Source organism: Rhinatrema bivittatum, chromosome 8 (genome assembly GCF_901001135.1).
Source record: "Rhinatrema bivittatum chromosome 8, aRhiBiv1.1, whole genome shotgun sequence".
Lineage (NCBI taxonomy): Eukaryota > Metazoa > Chordata > Amphibia > Gymnophiona > Rhinatrematidae > Rhinatrema > Rhinatrema bivittatum.
This window is the reverse complement of record NC_042622.1, coordinates 174,870,034-174,889,475: the sequence shown is the minus strand read 5'-3', so window position 1 is coordinate 174,889,475 and position 19,442 is coordinate 174,870,034. Positions and strand designations below refer to the sequence as shown.

Here is a 19,442-nt window from a genome sequence, read left to right as displayed (position 1 = left end):
GACACCGCTCTTCTTTCATGCTTAACGTGTCACACTCCCCCCCTGCCCCACCACCCAAATACTTAGCAGTTGCCTTGGGTTTTTGCATCCAAATGCATGACCCTGCATTTTTAACATTAAATCTTAGTTGCTAGACTCTAGACCATTTGCTAGATCCCTCCTGTTTTCTGCACCTTCCTGAATGTCTATCCTGTTGCGGGTTTTGGCATCATCCACAAAAGAAAAGCTTTTCCAAAATTCTCCCTCATCACTTATGAAAATGTAAAAAAACAAAAAAAAAAAAAAAAACAGTAAGGACCAATCTCTGCCACACTATAAGTAATGCCCCCTCCTTGGAGTGGACTCTATTCACCACTTATTGCTTCTACTTAGTTTCTAACCCAATCAATCACTTTGGGGGCCCATACAAAGGGTGCTTACAAAAGTCATCTAAATGGAACCATGCCAAAGGCCTTGCTGAAATCCATGAACACATCATCTAGCACTCTCCTCTGATCCAACTCTCTGGTCACCCAATCAAAGAAATTACGGGTTACAATCCAGGAAAAGATGTCACTGTGGATGATACTTCGAAATCTTTGGCTCAGTATGCAGCAGCGGTAAAAAAAAAGCAAACAGAATATTAGAAAAGGAATGGAGAATAGAACAGAGAATGTTATAATGCCTCTGTATCACTCCATGGTGAGACTGTACCTAGAGTAGTGTGTGCAATTTTATTCATTGCATTCCAAAAAAGATATAGGTGAACTGGAAAAAGTACACAGAAGGGCAACCAAAATGATAAAGGGGATGGAACAGCTTCCCTGTGAGGGGAGGTTAATCAGGTTAGATTTGTTCAGCTTGGAGAAGAGACAGCTCAGGGAGGGTATGTCTATAAAGTCATGAATAGAATGAGTAAGTGTGAACCCATTATTTTTCAAATAAATAAAACATTAAAGGACACTTCAGAAAATTCTTTTTCACTGAACACAAACTGTGGATTCATTGTTGGAGGATGTGGTAAAGGCAGTTAGTATAGCTAGGTTTAAAATGAGGTTTAGACAAGTTCATGGAGGAGAAATCCATAAACTATTATTAACCAGGCAAACTTAGGGAACAGCCACTACTTAGCGGCATGGAACCCATCTACTATTGGGATCCTGCCAGGTACTAGCGAGCCGAATTGGCCTCTGTTGGAAACAGGATACCGGGCCTTATGGATTCAGCACGGCAAGTCTTATGTTCAGATCCGTTTGACAAGACCTACCTCTGGTAAAAAAAAAAAAATTCCCTCCGCCTATGCAGTAAATGACGGGAAAAGGGTGACAGACTCTTGTTCTCCCTCCACTAGAGCAGTGAATGACCGAGAAAGGGTGACGGACGTCACGGACCTCTGCTATCACATTATTTCTGTCACTGTTCCTAACTTCAGATCACAAGTACGGAATCAAGCATGACGGACGTTTAATGACTTTCAGGACTTGAGATGGAAACGGCAATGATTCCCTTCCCTCAATGTGATGCAGAAAATAATAGATACGGGCTGTCGGCCCCCGAGCCCCTTCCCCACCACTGCAGCCAGTGGGCACACATGGGAGGAAGAGTCCCTCCCCCATGTCTTATTTGTCTTTCCATCAGTGTCACCGGCACAACCCAAAGAAGCTGGTATCTTTCAGGCGTAAGGTTTAGGACCTTTCAACAGCCAAGCGAAAACGCTCCCACCAGCTCTCGGTGCACAGACCCCAGCTGTCTCATGTCTGCTAATAAACTTCGTCACGCGAAAACCGACCCCCAACACTCACCCCGCCAGCTCTCCGCCACCCTGCGGCTCCTCTCAGCCTACACGCAAACATACACTCCGTCACCCCAACGGCAGGAAGTACGTCACCACACTTCCGCTCGCGTTGACAGCTGCCCCGCCTCCTCGCATTGCGCCTTCTTTTAACTTTATCTACTTTGCGTCTCTCGTGCGGCAGATAAAACGTCATCAACTCTGCTTTCTGTTTTTTGCCTTCGGTTTTTTTTTTTGTTGTTGTTTTTTTTAATTAATTATCTAAGTTGCTGGCGAATGTTACCAAGAGGGGAAGTAATTAACAGATAACGATTCCCAAATAAAAATGAGCGTGCAGGGCTAAGGCGCGGGGGGTGGGGTGGGGGGGCAGGGGGTGTTTACTGACATCATCAGAAAGGGACGGAAGCTAGTGGAATATAGGAACGTGGCCCGGGTATGGTCCTGTTTGTCAGAGCGAAGAAGAAACAAAGCAAGGCTGCAAGTTTTCTATGGTTCCTTGAGACGTCCCTGTACAGCGAGAAGGTCGGTTTGTGACCTGAGGCTCCTTGACTGGGAAAGTTTCCATATTATACTAGAGCCTCTGCGTTCTTTACTTCCTCTCTCTCTTCCGAAGCTGGCAGCAGTGCGCGTGCAAGTTTCTATGGCGAGGGTGAGCTACTGCCGGTCTCGGGAAACACAAACAAGTCTGGGTTTGGTGCTTCCGAATATGCAGATTAACGTTATTTCATCACTGTGGTCCTCTTGGAAAAAAACAAGTGCCCTCTCCATGTTCTTCCCTGATCTATCAAACTTTCTCCCCCATATCTGTCCCAATCATGCCCAAAACCTTTTAGAATGATGGTCTCCAATTTGCTGGCAGGCAATTTCCAGCCTTGCAATCTTGCTTTTTACAAATGCAGTTCACAACTCTACCCACATCATTGGGGGGGGGGTGTTTTGTTTTGTTGGGTTTTTTTTTTTACCAAGATATCAAAGATTAGTGAGACTATTAAAAAAAAAAAAAAAAAGCCCTTCACGCCAGCTTCTCGACGCAGTACCACTGCTGTTTAAGTTGTAATCATGGCTCTGTACATGTACCTCATGCCTTTATAGAAACACAATTCATCTATATCATTGAGCTCTTAAAACTGTAACTCTGCTGACGCCATCCAAGCTAGCCCAGAGCTTCATTACCATCTTGTTTGCTAAGGATCCTGTTTATCCTATACGTCTAAATTTGGTCTTTTTTTTTTTTTTCTAGCTCCTTCAACTCCGTGGGTATTCTAGGTATCCACCACCCTTTCCTTTGAAAAATACTTGTAGACATTCCTGATTTTAGCTTCATATCATAACCCTTAGTTCTATAATTCCTTTCATTAAAAAAAAGTTGCTTTCTTTGCATCAATACTTCAGATATTTGATATTATCCCTACTATCCTTCCTCTTTTCTTTGGAATTCCCACCCTTTAGATATTTCTTTACCTTACTTTTACTATACAACTGAATTTCACACCTTCCGAATTTACAGCATTTTCAAATCAGGTTCAATACCTAAGTGTTCATTCTGTAGTCCCTAGCTTTAGCCTGGGCTCTTGAAGGGGTCTTTGAGTTATAGTCTATTATGAGCTAAAGTTGCCACCAATGAAAACCTATTTGCAAACTTAAGACTCATATTATACTTTAACCAGACTTATAAGAAAGCATCTAACTATGGTCTTCAGGGAGTGGCTTTATATACATATAAATTCCCATATGTCACATAACATCTACCCCAAAGTAGATCAATCTTGTGGGCAGAGGACTGAAGGGGCCATTTGGTCTTTATCTGCTAGCCACTTATAGAAAATGTTCATAAACATTGCTGGCATTTTCCTTTTAACCACATCCTCCTTGGAAAATGTTCTTGAAGTTTTAGGGCTTTAGAAGGAGCATGATCAAATTGTAAATGAAAATTTGCAACAACAAAAATACAAAAAGTATAGAAAAATGATGTAAATTAGTAATTATCTATTGGTCCTAGTTTAATGTCTTTATAGATTACAACCACTTTCAACTGTTTTTTGTTTAATTAGCTGTAGTAATAGTTTAAGTATTAGGTGTCTTCCATAAGTCTTATGCTGATTTTGATGTTCTATTTTGGCAGAAATAGTTTACCATGTCAGACTTCATGCATGCAGGCGGACTAAAAGCAGCCACATTACTTTATCCAGAATTTAGTCTGGATAACTTAATAGGTCATTTTCCACTTGTGTTAAGACTTTTTTGCATGCGAAAACACCATAACACATGGTGCGATGCTAATTTTTTAAAAGGGGAGGTATTGGAGCAGGAATTTTGTAAAAGTGGGCATGATATTCACACATTTCAACACTGAAAATAACTACCCCCCTTTTTCACTGGCTTTAAGCTGTTCAATTTTTGCAATTTGCATTATGGGCATTTTTAGGCTGGGGGAGGATTGGGGGAAGGGCCTGAGATGTGAGTGGAAAGAGAGAGGTTGGCTCACTATCTATATAAGGCCCTTGTAGTAGTTATCTATTTATGGTACTATAGGAGGCCCATCTAGTAACTTGAGGTGAGGTTTAGGTAGTAGTGTAGGGTTTAGGGGCCACTTTGACATGCAGAGTGAGATGTAAGAACAGAACAGTACGTGCACTCTTGTGAAGATTTGATGTCCTTCCGCGTGAGGAAACACACAATGCTCTCTCAACCTAGCTTGATGTTACCCATGTAGAGTCCATCAACATAGGTTACGATAAATAGGCTATTACCATAAAACATGCCCTCTTATCACATGCAATATTTTGATTAATCTAGACCCTAGCTTCACATAGTTGGGCAAGAGAGGCAGAGGCTGAACTAACAAAACGGTGAACAGCAACACCAACTTCTCTATTTGGGCTAATTGAACCTGTGCATTTGGTATCATGGATCTGTGACAATGGGGGCTGGGGGTAAGAAAGGGATTGATATGAGTGATTTCTCTGAAAGAGAGAGGTATGTGTACTAGCATTGTTTCTTTACCTTAGCAATATAGCCAGACAGCTACAGCTTAAAATCTAAAATCACCAGGTGGAAAAATACTGTTCCAAGTAGTGTGGAACCTTCCTTGTATTTGCTCCAAGAGAAGAAAAGCAGGTGTGCACGACCACAGCTTTTACATTAATCAAGTAAAGTATTTAAATAGAAGGAAATGGGACATATGGATGAAAGTTTATTATTCTATTCTCCCAGGAATAGCAATAGCTATAGGATAATGGATGTTCGAGCAGGATCTTTTCTCCATCCACTGTCGCTTTTGAGGAGTGGGGTGAGATGATTGTGTTGGTGGATGAATTAAACGCTAGTTTGGCAGCACTTGATAAAAAAGCATTCGTATAAGAAGAAACAGTGGTATTCCCATGTGCTTTGCGAGGACAAACAAAAGCTCCCATCATTTAGAAAGGAAGTGGAGAAAGAACAAAAAAGAGGGAATTTGGAATGTGTTAGGCTATGACTGGAAAAATATGGAGGTGCTATTGAAAGGGCTAAAAAAGCATTCTTTTTGGAAAAAATCTGATGTAAAATTTAATAGCCAATTTGTTTGCCACAGTCAAGTATCTAACAGCAGCTTGGTTGGAGGGAGGTGATTGAATGCAGGCAAACATTGAACTGGCTCCAACTATGTTTGCCAAAGCTTTCCTAAAGAAAAGTTAAGGTATTTTGTGCCAAATTTCCAACTTCTGTTAATGTACAGTTAGCCAGCCAATAATAGCATCAATGGAATTTTTTTTTCAATTTAGATTTTTATTAAAGTTTGAAAACGTTTGAACAATCATAACATAGGTAAGCTTAAAGTACAAACTAAGCATGTAACCCCCCCTGTCCCAAATCCCCCCTACCTCCGTCCTCCCTCATGACTGAGTCCTGTGCAATTAAAACAACTTTATGCAGTCTGATAAAAACTAAAATTAAAAAGACAAAAACACTTATCAGCTAGTATAAAAAAGACATCATAATGCCCTCTACTCGATTGCAATACAACATAATTATAAAACAAGAGTCATACATACCTAATCAAAAATAATTATTCCTGCGCTCTCAACTAGAATAATGATAAAGACAGCGTACACAAGTGGGGTCCGTAATATATCACAAGTGAGCTATGTAATCCGAAAATGGTTTCCAGGTTTTCATAAAGGAAGATACCCTATTATATTTAGTGGCCGTCGAAAAGGCTAACCGGTAATAAGTGTAATTTTTCCTTGACCTCTGTCAGTTTGGGTATTTGTTCTGACTTCCAGCGAAGTACCACTAGCCTACGGGCAGCAATGAACAGCTGGGCACACAAACGCTGCTGATGTTTAGTTATAGTGTCCGGGAATACGTTTAGTAACACAGTTGTAGCAGAGAATGGTATGTTTACATCCAAAAGGTTCACTAAGCCAGGCAAAAATTGCTCCCCAAAAAGGTGTGATCCGGGTACATTCCCACCATATATGTAAGTAAGTACCTCGAGCTCCACATTTACGCCAGCAAGCATCAACATGAGCATAAAACCGATGGAGTTTGTCGGGGGTGAGGTACCATCTATAAACCAGTTTGTAATAGTTTTCCTGCAATTTGGCTGATAGAGCACAGCCGGGCAGTACGTAAGATGTCTCAGGTGCGCGCTCCCAGCTGGGTATGCAAATCAGTTTCCCAGTGAGTTATAAATGCACAGCCTTCTAACCCCCGTGTAAAAAACAATTGGTATAGTTTTGAGATGGAGCCTCTAAGCAAGTCGCTATTTGAGAAATATGACTGCGGCAGTGATCAATCTGGACGGAGGGAATTAGATCTCTGTATAGAGCGTATAAAATGGACAACCTGAGCGTAAGCCAAAAAATCTGGGTGGTTGAAATTAATAGCCACTTGTTCCCTACAAATAATTTCGCCCTGGGACAAAAGTTGTCCTATAATGGTGATCCCTTACTCCCGCCAGTGCTTCAGTTGTTGAGTTTGGTACCCAATAGGAAATTGTACATTAGAAAAAAGGGACGTCTGATAGAAGTACTTATAATCTCCCACTAGCCGTTTTTGACTTTGCCCCCATATACGTAATGTGATTTCCAGGGATCAAGGGATACTCTTAACGGGCTGCCAGGTATTGTGTGGCTGCCAAGGCATGGCGGCTAGCGCCATAGGGCCTACAATAGCTTGTTCAATTTGCACCCACTGTTTGGGGGTTCGATGCCGATTAATATCTCATAAGGCTCTCAATTGTGACGCGTTAGTATACCACATAATACCAGGTACTCCCAGGTCCCCCCTGCAATTTAGGTAAATACAAAATATTTCGCGATAGCCGAGGGGGATGTCTTCACCATATAAAATCGAAAACCTTCTTCTGCCAGCTGCGTAGGATTGGTGAGGGTATATAGACAGATAAGGAGGAAAACAAATATAAAAACTTGGGAAGAACAGTCATTTTAACTATGGCAATTCTACCTAGCCAGGAAAAAGCACCACTATTCCACTTACTCATGTCCTTGGTGATTTTATCAACTAAAGGCTGATAATTAAGGCGGTATAGATCAGGAAGCTGTGCTGAAATCAAGACACCCAAATACTTGATGTACGATTTCGCTCATCAAAATAGGAATTGCCCCTTAATTGCCTGCACTTCAGCCTGGCTCAAATTGATGTTGAGCAATTCAGATTTCTCCAGGTTAACCTTCAAGCCTGATACTACACTGAACCTATTCAATTCCCGCATTACCCCTGTCAAGGAGTGGATGGGATCTGTTAATATTAACAATACATCATCTGCAAATAGCGAGAGTTTGTACTGAGCATCTCCGAAGGTGACCCCCTTAATATCCCATGAGTTCCGGATTCTTGTCGTGAGGGGCTTTAGGTAAAGGGCAAATAATAAGGGGGAAAAGGGACAGCCCTGCCTAGTACCTCTGCCGATATCAAGTCTGGCCATAACCATTGTTAACTTTTACCCTGGCTTTAGGCTTATCATAAAGCTTCTGTATCCATTGAAGAAAGTGGGGCCCAAACACCATTTTTTGCAAGGAGAGGAATAGAAAAGGCTAATGGACCAAGTCAAACACTTTCTCTGCGTCGATAGAAAGCAGCACTGCTGGATCCCTTTCCTTGCGAACCCACCACATTAAATCAATAACTTTACGAATATTATCTGCAGCCATGCGATGTGGTACGAAGCTGACTTGGTCAGTATGGACTAATTGTGGGAGAAATTTATTGAGCCTTAGGGCCAAAATCCTGGCTAGTAATTTAAGATCCACATTTATGAGGGAAATTGGCCTATAAGAGCCACATTGTGTAGGGTCCCTCCCCGGTTTGGCCAATACTGTGATACCTGCTACATTAGCTTGTGGTCCTATGCTCCCGTTCTCCCGAAGGCTATTGAAAAAATGAGCCAACTGTTCAGCTACGGTATGAGCGCATTTTTTTTTTATAGTAGGCGCCAGAAAAGGCGTCCAGGCCAGGGGCCTTGCCTGGCTTAAGGGTTTTAATTACTGATAATACCTCACCTGCCCTTATAGGGGCTTCCAGGCTTTGTTGCTGTTCAGGAGAGAGGCTCGGTAGCTTAATATCCTGTAAGTAGTTGACTATATCGGACTGCCGTAAGCGGTCTCAGTGCTGTAAAGCATTCGATTAAAAGCTAGAAAATGCTTCACGGCTGTCCGAGGAAGCTGTCAATATTTCACCCTTTGAGTTCTTAATTTTAGGGATAGTATTTTGTGAAACTCTAGCTTTCAGCTGCCTTGCCAGAAGGCGTCCTGCTCTATCCCCGCCTTCATAATATGCTTGTCTAGTGGTTTCTAATGCGTATAGGAGTTGTGAGTTATCTAATTTATATAATTCTGATTTCAGGGTTAGCAATTTCTGGTAACAGCGGGAAGACTGAGTTCTCATGTGCTGTTGGGAGAAATCCTTAATTTTAGTTAATAGATCCAGCCTAGTTTGATGCCGAAGACGTTTGCAGGTGCTCGCTCTCGAAATGAGGAGTCCTCTAGCAACTGCCTTCGAACATTCCCACAGTATGCTAGGTGTAGTGGTGGGTATTTTGTTAAGCACAAAATATTCCTGCTACTGCGATTCTAGGTCTTGGACAAATTGTGCATCGGTTGCCCAAGTCCCCGTCGCTCATATCAACCTCTATACTGACGGGGGCGTGATCGGACCATGTTATAACATCAATGTCTACCCGACAAATACAATTACCCAATTGCTTATCAACAAGAAAGTAATCAATGCGGGAATAGCTGTCATGGGGCGTGGAATAGAAAGTATAAGAGCGAGACTTGGGCAACCGGTTCCTCCATATATCAAATTCCAATCTGTCAGAATACCTTTCAGTTGCATCCTAAGTTTACATGGGGTGGGGGAGTGTAGTTTAGAATTATCCAATTCTGGTTGCAAAGTAACATTAAAGTCACCTCCTATAACTATTGAACCTTCTGCATGGGTGAGTAAAAGGCTTCATACTGTATTAGCAAGGGCAAGAACCTCAGGGGCATCCTCCCGTAGTGACGTCATCCATTTTCACTTTAAAAAGTCTTTGTTTGTGTGCTAACCTCTAACAAGTTAGCAAGGATTTGAATCTTACTTCTTGTTTACGATTCACCCAGCTACTCTGCTTTATGTACTTACCAGGAGTACCCGCTCCATGGGGGCTCCGCTCTCTCTTCTTGATTTTAGATTGCCGTCGGGATCCGGTACTCACTCCACGAGGGCCTACGTCCCTGAATACTCAGAAGACTCCTCATTGCTTGGAAGTAATCGCGGACATGAACACAGTGAGTTCTATTGTAGATAGGAATCTGTACTCTGCCTACATTTCTATAGCTCTGAAGACTCCCTTCCGTCCAAGACGTTATATCAGGTACGGAGATTGTGAGTTACATTGGCAAGATTGCAGATAGGAACCGGTACTCGCTCCACGAGGGCCCATGTTCCTAGAATCCTTTACAGACTGTCTTCTACTCTAAAAAGCCATTTTATAAACAGCTATTGTGAGTTCTGATTACAGACTGTTTATAGGAATCAGTGTTCACCTATGGCTCCTGTTCCTGTCTGTACTGAAGTCTCGCTGTGGCATAGAGACCATTGCAGACATCTACTGTTGTGAGTGTACCATCTTGAATCCCGTATACCCTGTCTACTCACTACTTCTAGTCTCTCTCTACAGCTCAGCAACCCAGAGATTAATTCCAGTATCAGGACTTCAGCCTGTTGGACACGTCAACTTACTACTGCCACACCAGTGGTTCAACTTCAAGTCTAATAAAGATCTAGCGGTGTGGTGTCTATACTCCAGCCTAGTCAGTGGTTCCTCTCGGGATCCCCTGCTGGGGCGCTGTCATCTGCCATCAGCCCAGGGATTCACCAATTCCACTAGGAGCGGTATTCCACAGACCGCCACTCTGTAGGAGCCAACCCATTAGACCATTAGCTCCGCCTACAGAGTATTATAAATTGCTAGCTCCTCCCCTTGGAGGAGCAGCGTTTAACACGTACCTCCTTCAGAAATGGGCCTTGATCCTGGTTGGGGGCATAGATGGAAACTAAGGTATAGACCTGAGTACCAATCCGACTTTTGAGTAATAAAAACCATCCAGCTGGATCAGCAAACTGAAAAAGGAATTCGAATAACAATTGGGCTGCTATTAAAATCCCGGTACCTGTGTATTTGTGGCTTCTGCTGCTAGCTGCCAAATATACATGTGGATAAGCTTCAGAAGCCAGCAGATGATCATACCTGCGTTTTAAGTGTGTCTCTTAGATGTAACCTATGTCAGCCTTTTGATGCATATGTTCTCTGTGAAAAAGGAAATGCTTTTGATATGAATTTAAACCTTTAACATTAAATGAGATGATTTTAACCATAACTATAATAGAGAGAAAATGCCCCAGTATGTAAAGTCCACTGGAATACACTGTCTAGCAGAGCAAACAAAGAAATAAAGTGACTCAGTTGTGTAGAGAGCATCTAAGAAAAATCGAGTTAGGCAGTTATCTCTGCACAGTGTGTATAAAAGTGACTCCATCACGACCAGATACCGAACCTTAAAGGATTCGCCCTCAGCGCTATGCGAATCAAGGCCCTGGGGGTACATGGTGAACAACGGTGCGGGCCAAAGGCTGTCCTCTCCCCCTCGCTCCGGTATGAAGAAGAAGAAGAAAATATAGGGCATATAAGAGGCAGCAAGCTTCAGGCAACAGGGCTGTTGGAACACAGAGTGGCCTCTGATATGAGCAGTTAAGACAGCTAAGAAACCCAAAAGTATGGAAATAAGGCGCATTCTGTGGTTGCTCGAATATATCTCAGGCAGAATATACCGCTGGTTACATAGCTTGGCAGTTTCAGCCCTTATCCACGGTGGAGGTCTCTGTTTGACTGTTGTCTGCGTAGTCGTCCGAGCCCGGTCGCCGCCATCTTGGAGTTGCGTCGGTAGATTTGGTCACGGTTGGTGCAGAGTTAACAACTAAGGTAATAGGAATGCCCGCCTCATGAAAAGAATGCGCTGCTTCCTCCAATGATTTAATCCTTTAGGTAATACCTTTGTGCTGAAAAAGCAAGGCAAACGGGAAAGCCCATCGATAGCGAATTTCTGCATTCCACAAGGCTGTGGTGACCTCCCAAGTTGATAGCGCTTTTGCAGGGTTGTAGGCGCCAGATCATTATAGACAGCAGTATCCAAATCCTGCCATTTCCAGCAAGGATTGGTTCACGCTAAGTTGATTATTTCCTCCTTCAATTTAAAATCGAGGAATTTGATAATAACATCGCACAGTTTGTCCCGCCGAGGCCCTAGGGCACAGTGGGCCCGTTCTAACTCGATCACTGGTGCTGATAGGGGTTTATCAGAAGGGGACCAGCAAGTAGAGATAAGATCTTTACAAATGGCTGTTGCTGTCAGCATGCAGTCTTTATACTGCTCCGTTTCTGGTATGCCTCTAATGCGAAGATTTGAATGGCGCGACCGATTCTTGAGGTCCTCAAATTTATCTGCCATAGTCTAAAGGTCCGACGTTTGGTGTGTAGGCTGGGTATTGAGCGAATCTAATATGGGGCTTTGGTTATCTGCCCGTGCATCCAGTTCGTTCACGCAATGCCCCATGGAGTTTAAATCATCTTTCATTTCTGCTATGCTCGCTATCAGCTCCGCTTTGTGAGTTTTAAGGTCAGTTCTTAACTCAATGAACCAATTTCTAATTTCTGTGCGAGTTGGAATATCCGGATGGAGCGCTCCTGTAATCTGGTCAACAGTATGGTCAGACATGGAGCCGGATTCCGCTAGCACTTCAATGTCTCCCCGATGCTTTGCGGCCTGAGTGTCGTCGTCAAGCAGGAGTTCTTTTGCAATTTTACTGAAAGAGAATTGCTTTAAGTCGGTAGTTCTTTTGCGCGTGGACATCCTGAACGCTTCCTACGGCTTCTGCCAATATTTGTGAAACAAAGGTATCAGTTTTTTCGCAGTAAAATGCCTCTAATAGAGAGAGTGGAAGGCAGCAGTTGGATTATGTGGCCATCTTGCCGTGCTGCTCAGTAGCGGCCCCCCAATGGAATGTTTTTGACAGAGGTACAAGACTATAAAAAAAAATTAAGCCAGCATAGTGCCAGTTGAATCCAATTTAAGTTAATTCCCTAAAGGTGATTAGTGAAATAATTTCACCATGTATTAAAAGGTTGGTGATTATTTCATTGACAATGGCCATGGTCCCTGATCAACAGAAGAGGGCAGTAGTGTGCCCCCTGGCGGGGGGGGGGGGGACTTAGATCCAGCAAATTTAATGAATTATCATCCCATATCCTCATTGACCTTTTTGGCAAAGGTTATTGAGAAAGTAGTGTATAGACAGTTGGATAGGTATCTAGAAGAAAACTCCCTCTTGAACCCCAATCGGGATGGGTTTAGGAGAGAACACTGAATTTCTACTATTATCTCCGTCAGATACATATTAGAGGGGTTTTGAGCAGGGTCAAAGGCTTGTATTGGTGTTGCTCAATATATTGACAGCATTGGATAATTGATCATACTGTACTGCTACTTCATCTGTCTGAATTCGGGGTATCTGGGCTTGTGAGACTGGTTTTCCTCATTTCTTTCAAAAAGAAGCTTTCAGGTAATCTCTGGTATGGGAACTTCTAAATGGTTTGATATTAAAATGGGGGCTCCACAGGGATATTCCCTCTTGGCTACCCTATTTAATATTTATATTGCACCATTATGCCAGGTACTGTGAAAAGTGGGGGTAGACGATCAGATGTTCGCAAATGATATTCAGTTTGTTTCCAATTAAGGATTCCCTGAAGGAAGCATTGGAGACATTGACATTTGTCAACAATAAAAATATGGTTAACGCAATCTGTTAGCATTGAACACCAGTAAAACCAAAATTATATTGTTGGCAAAAGTGGGTAGCGGATGCCAGTGTTGAAGATATTATTTGCAGGAATGGATCTTGCACCATCGTCAGTTGTACATAACTTGGGAGTCCAGTTGGATTATGAATTAGCTGTGAAAGATCTTGTGTATAAGCTGGGGAAAATTGGGTATTTCAAGTTGTGTATATTGCATCAATTAAAGCCATATTTGGGGTTTGATTTTTGGTTAATTATGAAAATGATGGTACTAAATGACTATTGTAACTCCTAGGGTTAATAAAAATTAAATTAGTACAATTAAAATTCCACAGCCAGAGTACTGTGTGGAGGTATGAACCTATCATTCCTGTACTTAAGGTACAGAGAAGGGCAACCAAAATGATACAGGGAATGGAACAGCTCCCCTATGAGGAAAGGCTGAAGAGGTTGGGGATGTTCAGCTTGGAGAAGAGAAGCTGAGGGGGAATATGATAGAGGTCTTTAAGATCATGAGAGGTCTTGAACGAGTAGATGTGAATCGGTTATTTACACTTTCGAATAATAGAAGGACTAGGGGGCATTCAATGAAGTTAGCAAGTAGCACATTTAAGACTAATCTGAGAAAATTCTTTTTCACTCAATGCACAATAAAGCTCTGGAATTTGTTGCCAGAGGATGTAGTTAGTGTAGCTGGGTTCAAAAAAGGTTTAGATAAGTTCTTGGAGAAGTCCATTAACGGCTATTAATCAAGTTTACTTAGAGAATAACCACTGTTATTAATTGCATCAGTAGTATGGGATCTTCTTAGTGTTTGGGTCATTGCCAGGTTCTTTTGGCCTGGTTTGGCCTCTGTTGGAAAGAGGATGCTGGGCTTGATGGACCCTTGGTCTGACCCAGCATGGCAAGTTCTTATGTTCTTCTTTAGGTGCCAGTATCTCTTAGAATCTGTTTTAAAGTGTTAGTAATAATACATAAGGTACTCTATAAACTGGAAAATGGATGGTTGAGATCCACATTCTAGTGATACATTCCACAAAGGTAATGATAATCTTTTAGTGACAGAGTCCGTAAAGGAAGCTAGCTTGAACATGGTGCGTGCATGAGCAATTACAGTGGCAGGACCAGTAGTCTGGAATTTAGTGCCAGAGGAGCAGCTAATGAGTATAAGCTATTAAAATGCTAAAAACCTGGCTTTTTAAGGAAGCTTATGATATCTAAAGTTAGACACAGGGGTGAAGAGTTGAGCAGTTAGAGGGGAAGGTCATTGCTTATTCATGTTGTGTGTTTTAGACTATTTTGTATTGTAGTATGGTTTATTTTTAAAACTTTATGTATGTGAAATTTGTAAATCACCTCTATTGATAAACAGCATAGAAAAAAGAAAATGTCTATCTGCCTAATAATGTTATGGACTTTTCCAAAGGACTGTGTACATTTCTTGTCCCCTCCCCCTTCAAGAAAGACAGAACAAAAAAAGGGGCAGAGGGTGGTGACATAAGGGAATGGAACATCTCTCCTAGGATGAGGCTAAGGCTCATTAACTTGGAAGAGAGACAGCTGGAGGGACAGGATAGAAGATCATAAGTAGAGTAACTTGTAAATAAATGACTTATCGAGTTGTATATACACCGTTCAGTTTCACCATCACAACGGTTTACAAAGTTTCAATGTTAAGCGTTCAAAAGTTCATATGCTTGTTAACATAGTTATCTTAATCATTATAAATATAGATTGGTTGTTAAATTGTTTAGGTTATATTACATGCTTTGGATTGGTTCTGCAAGTTTATATGGGCCGGTGGGAAGGGAAGTTGTAGCAAGTTGAAAACAAGGAGACAGTCCATGAAACTAACAACCAATAGATTCAAAACAAACACTTTTTTACTTGCTGCGCACACACACACTCTGTAGAATCTGTTGCCAGAGGATGTGCTCAAGGTGACTAGGCTAGCAGGATTTAACACGCAAGGTGCAGTTACATCATGGCTCAAGGGAGGCAATGTATTTTGTTTTATTCTCCATGCCTGTGCAGATTATCCTAAAATTTAGCTTTGGCCAATTGTATGATGAACAAGGACTCCCAAGGTCCGATGTGGGGGTGGTGCTCCCAATACATAGCCTACCACTATTTTGCCATCTGAAGTTTCATCTGCCATTCAGTTGCTTAAGTTTCACAAGGTACTGCTGTTTTAACAACTGAATAGTTTTCTTATCTGCAAACTCATTTTACTACTCATTCCTTTTTCTAGATCAGTTATGAATGTTAAATAGCACAGGTCTCAGTACCAATCCCTAACCTACTTCAATCTTTTTCCATTTAAAAAATTGGCCAGAGGCCTATCTTCTGTTTATGGCTTTTTAAGCAGTTACCAATCCACACTACCACTGCCTCCTACCTCATTGACTTTTACTGCTGGGGGAATTCTGTACCCCAAAACATAAAATTGTGCATGCTGTATATTAGTCAAAATATATATTAGTCTGAGTATTTTAAAAGGTAATACAAAAGTTACTCAAATGCATTTTAATAGTTTCAGTAGAATTTGCCTAGAAGTACATAGTATCCTTTCCCCTTCTCTCCCTAGTCCCAGAACTGTGTCCTCTCAGGCCACAACTTCTCCACTCTCTCCCCTCCCTGCTCAGCCCCTTCCACCACCCCCCCCGCCCCTCATACAGGCTTCCTCTTGCACACACTCACATACATGCCCACTTCCTCATACAGGCTCACAAGCCTTGTCTGCTTAGGAGGATGGGCTCTTCAACCAAAATATGTGAAAACCAGAAAATCTGCACTGTGCAGAATTCCCCCCCCCCCCCCCAGGTAATGGAGAAACTACTTACCTGATAATTTCATTTTCCTTAGTGTAGACAGATGGACTCAGGACCAATGGATATTGTGTTCTCCTGGTAGCAGATGGGAGACTGAGTCAGATTTCAAAGCTGATGTCAGCCTACATATACCCGTGCAGCGTGCTTAGCTCTTCAGTATTCTATTCGAAAAGCCAGTGTGGATAGATGTTGCTTAATACTTGATTACACTTGAGTATACTTTATTAACCTTGAACTGGTTCAGCTGATTATATATACAAGAACTTTTTGGCACTGGAGACCGCCGGTACACTGAAACAAACACAGACACCTAGGTAACTGCGGGTGTCTTAAAATAAAGGTAGGCCATGGCTTACCCGTACAGGCTTGAGATTTGATATCCGAGGTTTTCTATTTCTGGAGCAGCCATGGGCGGGATGCTGAGTCCATCTGTCTACAGTAAGGAAAACAAAATCATCAGGTAAGTAATTTCTCCATTTTCTAGCATGTAGCCAGATGGACTCAGGAACAATGGGATGTACAAAAGCTACTCCCTACGGGGTGGGAACTGGACTCCCAGCTATTTTAGTGATTGGGAGGGCTGTAGGCAGCTCTTGGCTGTGTTCACGACCCATCCGAGCTCTTGTAGTAGGTTCTTGACTCTGGTGGTCACGTGGCGACTCTCCTCCGGAGACTTTGCCCTGGATCAGTACCAGGACTCCTTCTTTCCTCAGTGCTGCCGCTACTACCACCATAATTTTGGTGAAGGTTCTAGGAGCGTAGCTAGTCCGAAGGGTAGCGCTCAAAATTGGTAATGATTGCCCAGTATCGCAAAGCGCAGGAAGCGCTGGTGGTCCTGATGGACTGGGATGTGAAGGTAGGCTTCAGATAGGTCCAGGGAGGTTAAGAATTCTCCCACTTGTACCGCCAATATAACAGAGCGTAGGGTTTCCATGCGGAAGTGTGGTAGCTTCAGGTAACTGTTGACGGCTTTTAGGTCTAGGATGGGCTGGAATGTTCCTTCTTTCTTGGGAATGATAAAATAGATGGAATAGTGGCCAGTATTTTGTTTGTGTCCGTGCGAGAGTTATGCGCGCGGATGCGTTTAGTTGTATGTGTCGAGAGCGCAGAAGTTGTGCGTGCAGGCGGTGGGCTTTGTGCACGTGGCAGTTATGTGCGCGCAGTTAAGCGTGTATCCCTACGGACACGCTCAAGTTAGGCGCCTCAGGCTTTTGGCCTGATCTGCGTGTACAGATGGCGAGGGGGGGAATGGCACAGACGACCCGGCAGCAAGAGGGCGAACCCCTGGGAGGTCTTGTGTGTGGACCCTCACACCAGATCGGGGCCTAGCCTGATTTTAAACCTCTGAGGAAGGTCTGTACGGCTGTTCGAGCCTTGGAGACCGGAGACTTAGAAGTAAAGGTTTCTACCTTACCTGGTCTCGGTGCTTACCGAGTCATGCGTCGGGCGGTCTCCAGCTGCTGGGGGAGAGGGGAATACCTTCACTGCTGCGCTCAAATATGCGCACTCTGCCTTTCAGCCACTCTGGGGGCTAAGTCCATGCCGGGAATCGGTATTCGAACCAAGATTCACCTCTGAGGGATATCGAAGTCACCTCAAGAAAAGCCTCGACTGTGGGAGGGACCGTAAAGTTTCACTGCAGGAGAAGCGGGGCTCTTCTTAGCAGGAAAATTCTCTTTCTTCTTAGTTGTAAATGTTACACTATTCTCTTTTGGATAGTGTCTGCATCTGCTATGGGAGACGGAGAAATAGTGAAGAGCTAAGCATGCTGCACGGGTATACGTAGGGTGACCTCAGCTTTGAAATCTGACTCCCTCTCCCATCTGCTATCAGGAGAGCACAATAGCCACTGGTCCTGAGTCCATCTGGTTACACACTAGGAAATGGAGGAGTTTGCTTCACCTTCAAAAAAAAAAAAAAAAAAATCAAACTGGTAACACAAAACTTCCCTTTGCTAAAACCATGTTGACTCTTCCCCTATTAAGCCAATGGCTTCTCCTGTTTTTGCTTAGTGCTAACACTCACATCTATAGTTTCCCAGATCACCTTGTTAAATAGGTGCTAGTTTCCCAGGGAGGAGGGGTTTAAGAACTGTCAAGGAAATGTCTTTACCTTAAGACCACATCTATGAATAGACATAAAGGACAGTGTGGGTCAACCTTGTCATCTGCACTAGAAAAATAGAAATGAGCCAAACAGTGGCAAAACCATCTTTCTATACGAGAGCCTTCTGTCAATGTATTAAACATTAGGCATGAACTCTATGGCCAAGCTTTGAAAGTAGTGGGCAGTAAGCTAATGACCAGGATAGGCCTTATTATTAACCTTAAAGTATTGCTGTTTTATAAGATTTTCTCTTTTTTATATTTTAGATAAACTGCAGATATATTATGGATTACTTTTCTAATCCTGCTGCTTTAAGTGTGGTAGCAGGAGTGGCGTGTGGCCTTTGCCTGGGCTGGGGTCTACGTGGACGCTTCGGTAGACCTACTCTAAAGATGACAGTTGCAGTTGGAAATGAGACTGGGACTGAAACAAACATCATGGGAGAAGGCGGGGAGTTCAAAATGGTCCTAATCGTCCGCAATGATTTGAAGATGGGGAAGGGTAAAGTGGCTGCACAGTGCTCCCATGCTGCTGTTTCTGCCTACAAGCAAGTTCTTAAAAGAAACCCTGAACTGCTTAAGCAGTGGGAATATTGTGGGCAGCCAAAAGTGGTGGTCAAAGCTCCAGACGAAGAAACTTTAATTCAGTTACTTAGCCATGCAAAAGAAGTCGGATTAACTGTCAGTTTAATTCAGGATGCTGGTCGTACTCAAATTGCACCTGGCTCTAGAACAGTGTTAGGTATAGGACCAGGACCGGCTAAGCTCGTGGATATAGTAACTGGACATTTAAGACTGTACTGAGGTGTGCTCTAGAAATAAAAAGCTGTATTAAATCTCGAACTGCGACTTGACATTTAATTTAAAAATGTAATACCTATTTTGGCATTTCAGTATATCTTAAACCAGCATGTTTACAACAGATTACTTGACACAGACTTCAGAGATTTAACAGTGTGGGTATGAAGGTCAGACCCTTACATTTTTAGGAATAGCAGAAGCAGGTTCCAAGTCTTATTCAAAGCACTAGGCCACCCCACCTGGCTATCCTAGCTTATTGGTGACTCAAGGACCAAATTGGTCACCCCTACATTAGGTCAAATGTGCAAAAAGCCAAAGCAATGAAAATGTCCTTATGCACCTATAGCACTAAATTAATATATTAAATAGTAGGAAATAGTACTAGTCAATGTATTTGTTATAAAAAGTATGTCAAATCATTTGTAGCAATAAGGGGGATGCTGTCTAGGTTGGACTTGGGATTTGCAAAGTGACCAGTCACCCAGAACTGTGGAAGGATAGATTTTCTTCCTTGCTTCTGTCCTTTTAATTAGCTAATTCTAGACCTACCTTTGACAGCATGTACTTAGCTGATAAACTGGGCATCACTCCAT

General features: G+C 42.7%; 2 protein-coding genes across 5 annotated transcripts in view; one reads left to right on the top strand and one right to left on the bottom strand.

Moving 5' to 3' along the window:
• Nucleotides 1-1,915, bottom strand: part of VMP1 (vacuole membrane protein 1) — a 188,373-nt gene extending 186,458 nt beyond the window's left edge. For both annotated transcript variants that reach the window (XM_029611543.1, XM_029611542.1), the window contains exon 1: nt 1,782-1,915. The gene's annotated coding sequence lies outside the window, so the exon portion shown is untranslated. The remainder of the gene's footprint in view (nt 1-1,781) is intronic.
• A 231-nt stretch (nt 1,916-2,146) lies between these two features.
• On the top strand, nt 2,147-18,891 carry PTRH2 (peptidyl-tRNA hydrolase 2). 3 transcript variants are annotated; one of them, XM_029611539.1, is made up of 2 exons: nt 2,147-2,293; nt 18,316-18,891. In XM_029611539.1, exons 1-2 carry the CDS (start codon nt 2,207-2,209, stop codon nt 18,850-18,852), a joined length of 624 nt encoding a protein of 207 aa, XP_029467399.1. In that variant the 5' UTR covers nt 2,147-2,206; the 3' UTR covers nt 18,853-18,891. The 3 variants fall into 3 exon arrangements, with proteins under 3 accessions (XP_029467399.1, XP_029467400.1, XP_029467401.1); XM_029611540.1 differs by lacking the exon at nt 2,147-2,293 and adding an exon at nt 2,307-2,420; XM_029611541.1 differs by lacking the exon at nt 2,147-2,293 and adding an exon at nt 9,490-9,543.
• Nucleotides 18,892-19,442: the final 551 nt, after the last annotated feature.

Coding starts and splice junctions, on each gene's coding strand:
- PTRH2 (XM_029611539.1), top strand. CDS start 2,207: ATGGTCCTGTTTGTCAGAGCGAAGAAGAAACAAAGCAAGGCTGCAAGT. Junction 2,294..18,315: donor CGTCCCTGTACAGCGAGAAG/GTCGGTTTGTGA, acceptor TTTATATTTTAG/ATAAACTGCAGATATATTAT.